Source organism: Coregonus clupeaformis, chromosome 9 (genome assembly GCF_020615455.1).
Source record: "Coregonus clupeaformis isolate EN_2021a chromosome 9, ASM2061545v1, whole genome shotgun sequence".
NCBI lineage: Eukaryota > Metazoa > Chordata > Actinopteri > Salmoniformes > Salmonidae > Coregonus > Coregonus clupeaformis.
This window is the reverse complement of record NC_059200.1, coordinates 26,757,291-26,764,769: the sequence shown is the minus strand read 5'-3', so window position 1 is coordinate 26,764,769 and position 7,479 is coordinate 26,757,291. Positions and strand designations below refer to the sequence as shown.

General features: G+C 43.4%; 1 protein-coding gene across 4 annotated transcripts in view; it reads right to left on the bottom strand.

Moving 5' to 3' along the window:
- Positions 1–1,786: 1,786 nt before the first annotated feature.
- Positions 1,787–7,479, bottom strand: part of LOC121573872 (phosphatidylinositol transfer protein beta isoform) — a 34,883-nt gene continuing 29,190 nt past the window's right edge. For 3 of the 4 annotated variants that reach the window (XM_041886240.2, XM_041886237.2, XM_041886238.2), the window contains 4 exons: positions 4,799–4,876; positions 4,529–4,639; positions 4,161–4,283; positions 1,787–2,983 (listed from right to left, as the gene is read on the bottom strand). In XM_041886240.2, the coding sequence (XP_041742174.1) occupies positions 2,933–2,983; positions 4,161–4,283; positions 4,529–4,639; positions 4,799–4,876 (363 nt within the window). In that variant the 3' untranslated portion in view covers positions 1,787–2,932. Of the gene's footprint in view, positions 2,984–3,795; positions 3,882–4,160; positions 4,284–4,528; positions 4,640–4,798; positions 4,877–7,479 lie in introns of all 4 variants that reach the window. The other variant, XM_041886239.2, reaches the window with a different exon arrangement.

Genomic DNA, 7,479 nt, shown 5'->3' with positions numbered 1-7,479 from the left:
TGAGCACATAAAATCCAATGTGATGTCAAATCAATAGCACAGCGCTGGGTGGAGTTTTGTGTTACATTTTAATATATATTCTGTTATTCCATTGTCTAGACCTTACACAGCTCAGAAGCTGTGAAACAAACAGAAAACAAAAATATTAACATTTTACATTTACTACTAAATTCACCTGATGATCAGAAAATATACATTTTTAATATTTGTTTTTATTTCAAAGGAAATTAACATTATATTTAGCAAGTGCTTAGGCATGATGACCATACAGATACAATGGACTCTGGTGGCCAGTGTTTCTCAATCCATTCCTGGGGGGTAGGGGGGTGCACAGAGTTTGTTCCAGACCAGCACTAACACACCTGATTAAACTAATCAGTGGCTTGGTGAAAACTAGTGGAATCAGTTTTAGTGCTGGGCTAGAATGAAAAAGGTGCACCTCTAGGACACCCAGGAATGAGTTAAGAGATACTCCATTAGGCCTTTCTAACCCTCCCTCCCCTCACAGTCAGACCCTGGCTCACATCACTGGTACTTCTATAAAGACTAAACCACATCATCTGCGACAGTTATGGGTCACATTGGCTGCGTTTACACAGGCAGCCCAATTCAGATATTTTGACACAGTCAGATAAGCTCTGAAAAAAAGCTGATGTGATTGGTAAAAAAATATCAATTAGTGGAACGAAAGATCAGAATTGGGCTGCCTGTGTAGATGCAGCCATTGTCTGATGCAGCTCTTCGACCCAATAGACAATGATACACTGATCCAACAGGAACGGCTAAAATCTAAAAAAACAAAACATAAAAAAATTGAAATACAAAGGACAAAAGAAATACAACTTATCCGTTTCACATTTAACAGTGTCTCACTCCAAGGGTTCATGTTCCTGGAGATCAAAATCTTAAACAATATAACGGGAATAAACAGTATCAAAATCTTCAGTTAGTTTAAGTGGAGCTTCATCAAATATCCTTATCTGTTAATGCTGCAGCAGGTAGCTACATGGTTGCGCTGATGGAGAATGTGTCACTCTGCACTAAAATATTTCCTTTGCATACTTAGACATGCATTATCCCATAGACACAGTACATTCACAGGGGTAATAAAAACTACAGTATGGCTGAAAGCCATGGGGGTGGAACATATTTTACCTAAGTCACAGATCACTTTCTCCAATCCTAACCTTAGCAGGAAAAATGCTAACCTGTCAGAGCATTGTCTGAACAGCATACTGCCCACTGATCTGACAAACTTTCCAAGAGTAATACACCCTATTTATTATATATTGCTGTCAAAAGTAGTGCACTACATATAGGGTACAGGGTGCCATTTGAGCCAGCTCCCTACTATATATAATTACAGTACTGGAGATAAAGGTAATCTAGAACAGGGTTTCCCCCAAACTCTGTCCTGCCCCCCACCCCCCCACCAGGGGGCTCCAGGACTGAGTTTGGGAAACCCTGCTCTGGAGTAGACCTGACCACATTTTATAACCGTGAATATGAAATAAGAGGACATTCAACACTACAGTAGTATAACTAGCCTGGTAGTACCACAGGACAGCTAAAGACAGTCACAAGGACCATGTATTTCTGTCCCTTCTACAGGTAATGGTTTAGCGGACCTGGGGATCTATCAAATACTTCAAAGTATTTAAATGCCACCAAACTCTAGCTCTCGATCTGTGGTCCTCTGTAGCTCAATTGGTAGAGCATGGCGCTTGTAACGCCAGGGTAGTGGGTTCGATCCCCGTGACCACCCATACGTTTAAAAAAAATGTATGCGCACATGACTAAGTCGCTTTGGATAAAAGCGTCTGCTAAATGGCATATTATTATTATTATTATTATTATATGTCATTAACACGCGACGTAACCACAGGGAAGCAGAAAGCAAAGGGGCATGAGGGTTTAATTCCATCTGTTCTACATCATCCGAGTAGAATGATACCTGAACTACAGGTACTAGCTACAGCTGTTCTAGCAGCTCCGAAATGGATGGACTCAGCAAACACTCTCTTGGGGCAAACAATGGACGAAATGTTTAAAACCTTAACACATTAAAAAGGAAAACACACCGGATCAAAAGGACAGTAATGCAACAACAAAACAAACAAACAAGCAACAAATCAGTCAAAGAGGGCAGGAATCGTACATTTGTATGCCAAACCACTCAACGTTCTACAAGAGATAGCAACTGGCTTGGACAGGGTCAAATCAAATAATCACAAAAACAACAACCATCCCCCAGCCACCTGTCAGACAGGACCAAGACCAGGGGTTGAAGTGCTAAATCGATTTCCCAAATGGCACCCTAGTCAGACCCAGAGATCTGGCCAAAAGTAGTGCACTATATGGAATAGAACACATTTCAAGTCTGCAGACCACTACAACTCAGATAAGGGTTGATACAGATCTTAGTCTCGAGGGTGGGGAAAGACAAAAGGATGAAGCCAACTAGAGCCATGACAGATACAGTATACAACAGGGAACAAAATACATGTAACAAAAACTAAATTGGTCCAATACCTGCTAAATAAGTGATCTTATTCCAATTTAGGGGGAAATTATAACATATACAGAGGACTGTAAAATAACATAAAATTCTAGTCTGATTAAAAGGCTTGGCTTTGTGTATCTGAATACAAATGAAGCCCGTCTCATAATTAACTAACTATATTTACAGGCAATTTAAATTTACTTTCTGTGCAAATAGTTTTTTCCCTTAATTTTTTCTTTTTTAAATGCAAAACGGCTTTTGTTAGTCTACGTGAATAGGAGGCGTGTGATTGGGGGTCGGTACAGTACTATTGACCAATCAGGACAAACCCCCCTATGAATCATGGGAGACAGGAAGTAGAGCAGCTGACTTCCTCTTCTCTGTGGGCTTGGTGATATCATCATCATAGAAGGGTTTGGTTGGTCGACCTCACTGCTCGTGAGCCGCACTCATGCCTCGAACCTGACCTGACTTACGCAGCTGGGGCAAGAAGGAGGGAGAAAGAAACACATTATAATCTTGTGTCACACAGTGAAGGACAAAAGGTGTCTGAAGGAGAGACTGAGGTGATGGACGAGTGAACATATTCTTTCTTTCCATCAAACGGCCATTGCCTGGTACATATAATGTAGCTACACCTAAACTTACTACACTGTGAACTAATGGCCAATGTTTAGTTCATCAAATATTGAATAATGTTTCCCCTTTACTAGCAGTCACTTCACAGCACTTCAACCCATCTCCATCAGAGTGAAAACTCTCCTCTTTCCACATGACAGATAATTCCATCTTTAGGCAACATGACACAGAAAGATGACAGACAGCAACAAGGTAGTAGCGCTGCCCCAACACCTGGAACCACACACATAAAAAACACACACACACAATAAACAGACTACAACATGTTAATAAGACAGCAAGTCTTAAAATAAAATAAGAATGAAGGTTTCAAAGAGCTGAGGATAAGAAGTCACGCAGCAGGAGCTGAGCAGCAGAACTGCAGAGAGAGAGAGAGAGAGAGAGAGAGAGACAAGATTCAGACGTGAAGGAAAGAACGAGAAACAGAAAGAGAGCCACATGCAGGTAGAGCCCCAACACCACCATAGACGGAACGACAGATTCAACCAAAAGCAGAACGTTTGATTAGACAGGCAACATGCAGCTGGCAAAAAAACAGGTGATGAGCAACAAACGAATGGGGGGGAAACAGAGATGAGAAGACGAGTGCAGGTACGGGATGAGTCCACGACACCACGATGATGTCATTTCTTGTATCCTGTCAGGGAACTTACTCAGCCTGCCTCTGACCTTTGACCTAGATGGGGCGGGGTTACTCTTCCGTTGCCGAGGTTCCTCTAACGGTGCCCTTCTCACGCATCTAAAGGCAGCAGAGTAGAACTGTCAGCTGGACCAATCAGAGCGCTTCATAGGAGGGTCAAAGATTAGGGCCATAGGGGTTAGTGAGGGTCACGGTCAGTCCTTGATAGGTGATTTGTTGTTTATTGTGGTTCCTGATCCCACAATGCCTCTGGGATCATGTGTTAGTGACCTTTTCATCATCAACAACTGTCCCCATCTATGCACCAAAATAAACGACAAGCTCTAAGGCACAAGTCTAAAACCTATGAAATAATGGCAGACATTAAGTGTGTGTTACCTCTTCCAGCTCTTTCTTGGTCTCCTCCTCCATTCGTCGGATGTCTGCCATGGTCAGCTCCACCCAGTTGTCGATCCAACAGAACAACTGGCGATGGAAGTTAGTGAAGATACGCTTCTCTTGCTGAAGGACGGAAGATGGGGGAGAGAAGAGGAGGGAGGAGAGAGGTGGAGGGAGGAGAGAGAGGAGGTAGAAGAGGAGGGAGGAGGGAGGAGAGAGGTGGACGGAGGAGAGAGAGGAGGTAGAAGGGAGGAGGAGAGGGAATGGAAGGAGAGACCAGAGAACGACAATATTAGGCATCAGTCTGTTTTCTCATTAGAGGCCCTAAAAGCAATGTGAAAAGGATAAAAGAGAGAAACGTATTGTACCTTCTGGATAAAGTTCTCTACTTTGGTCTGAAGGCCCCACCACTTGAACTTGACAGTGACCAGTTTGTAGGCACACATCTTAGGACAGTCTATCTTGTTCATCAGATCGTTCTGTCAGAGGAGAAACACAGGAAGGATGAGGCCAAATGTCTTTATTTTCTACAATGTTGATTTTGGGGCATTAACTTCCGGCACTTCTAATGAGGTCAAATGTAATATGACCAACTACCACAGACAAGACAGGGGGATATACATGGTGAAATCCTGTACCTTCCATTCAGGTGAGAGCGGTCCTCTGCCGGTCTTTGTCGATTTGAACAGAGCAGGATCCTCCTCTGCTTTATAATCCTGAAGTAGAAAACAAACATACATTACACAACAATACACTGAATGTACAAACACCTGCTCTTTCCATGACAGACTGACCAGGTGAAAGCTATGATCCCTTACTGATGTCACCTGTTAAATCCACTTCCATCAGTGTAAATGAAGGGGAGGAGACAGGTTAAAGAAGGATTTTTAAGACATGGATTGTGTACGTGTGCCATTTATAGGGTGAATGGGCAAGACAAAATATTTAAATGTCTTTGAACAGTGTATGGTAGTAGGTGCCAGGCGCACTGGTTTGTGTCAAGAACTGCAATGCTGCTGGGTTTTTCACGCTCAACAGTTTCCCGTGTGTATCAAGAATGGTCCGCCACCCAAAGAACATCCAGCCAACTTGACACAACTGTGTGAAGAATTGGAGTCAACATAGGGCAGCATCCCTGTGGAATGCTTTCGACACCTTGTAGAGTCCATGCCCCGATGAATTGAGGCTGTTCTGAGGGCAAAGGGGGTGTTAAAACTCAATATTAGGAAGGCATTCTTAATGTTTTGTACACTCAGTGTATATACATTACAACTCATTATAGCCCTGTAGGAGAACAACAACATGCATTACACAACAGGCATACTAACCAGGGTTTCCGTTAGCCGGTAATTGCCGGATTTTGGCCGATAAAATAAATGAAAAGCCGATAAATAAAATTGTAGCCGGCCAAATTGTACGGGGCTGCTGTTCTGCTGAGGAGAGAGTGAAAGCGAGAGAGGAGCCTTGGCCAAGGCTACTATCGATTGCGAAGATGAAGTCCTTTTTCATTTAAGTAAAATGAAAATTGGAGAGTATGCCTATAGTGAAAAGCCTACAAGGTAGGGCTCCAGACTGCAACTATATTGGTCGCACCAATGCGGGCTGTACTCATTGACCTCATTCAAAACGTCCTATTTTTTAGGAGGCTAAAACGATGATTTGGTCAAACAGTAAAGTGCATTATCCTCATGAATCTTGTAATGAAGGTGTCTGCCTGCCTGCCCCTGTTTCGCTGGGGCCTGCAGCTGTGTCGAGAGCCAATCTCTCCTTTTCTAGGGGGAAAAAGATGCTATGGGAGAAAGAAAAGTGTTCCGATTGTATAACATCTAAAAATCGAATTGCTTGGAAAACAACTATCCTGTTGTCACAGACGGAGAGACGATGTGCTCAGCTTTCACACTCTTCACATACGCTGCTGCTACTCTATTATATGCATTCGGAAAGTATTCAGACCCCTTGACTTTCCACATTTTGTTACGTTACAGCCTTATTCTAAAACTGATTAAATTAACTTTTTTCCTCATCAATCTACACAGAATATCCCATAATGGTAAAGCAAAAACAGGTTTGCAAAAAAAATATTAATAATAATACTGAAATATCACATTTACATAAGTATTTCAGACCCTTTGCTATGAGACTCGAAATTGAGCTCAGGTGCATCCTGTTTTCATTGATCATCCTTGAGATGTTTCTACAACTTGATTGGAGTCCACCTGTGCTAAATTCAATTGATTGGACATGATTTGGAAAGGCACACACCTGTCTAGATAAGGTCCCACAGTTGACAGTGCATGTCAGAGCAGAAACCAAATTGTCCGTAGAGCTCCGAGACAGGATTGTGTCGAGGCACAGATCTGGGGAAAGGTACCAAAAATGTCTGCAGCATTGGCGGTCCCCAAGAACACAGTGGCCTTCATCATTCTTGAATGGAAGAAGTTTGGAACCACCAAGACTCTTCCTAGAGCTGGCCGCCCAGCCAAACTGAGCAATCGGGAGAGAAGGGCCTTGGTCAGGGAGGTGCCCAAGAACCCAATGGTCAATGACAGAGCTCCAGAGTTCCTCTGTGGAGATGGGAGAACCTTCCAGAAGGACAACCACCTCTGCAGCACTCCACCAATCAGGCCTTATAATATAATATAAGAATATGCCATTTAGCAGACGCTTTTTAGCAGACGCTTTTATCCAAAGCGACTTACAGTCATGCGTGCATACATTTTTGTGTATTGGTGGTCCCGGGGATCGAACCCACTACCCTGGCGTTACAAGCGCCGTGCTCTACCAGCTGAGTGGCCAGACGGAATCCACTCCTCAGTTAAAAGGCACATGACAGCCTGCTTGGAGTTTGCTAATTGGCACCTAAAGGACTCTCAGACCATGAGAAACAATATTCTTTGGTCTGTGAAACCAATATTGAACTATTTTGCCTCAATGCCAAGCGTCACGTCTGGAGGAAACCGGGCACCATCCCTACGGTGAAGCATGGTGGTGGCAGCAAATAATACTTTCCTAATGCACTGTATATACAAAGGTATGTGGACACCCCTTCAAATTAGTGGATTCGGCTAGTTCAGCCACTCCTGACAGGTGTATAAAATCGAGCATTCAGTCATGCAATCTCCGTAGACAAACATTGGCAGTAGAATGGCCTTACTGAAGAGCTCAGTGACATTCAACGTGGCACCGCCAACAAGTCAGTACTTGAGCTGCCCCGGTCAACTGTAAGTGCTGTTATTGTGAAGTGTAAACGTCTAGGAGCAACAATGGCTCAGCCGCGAAGTGGTAGGCCACACAAGCTCACAGAACGGGACAGCCGAGT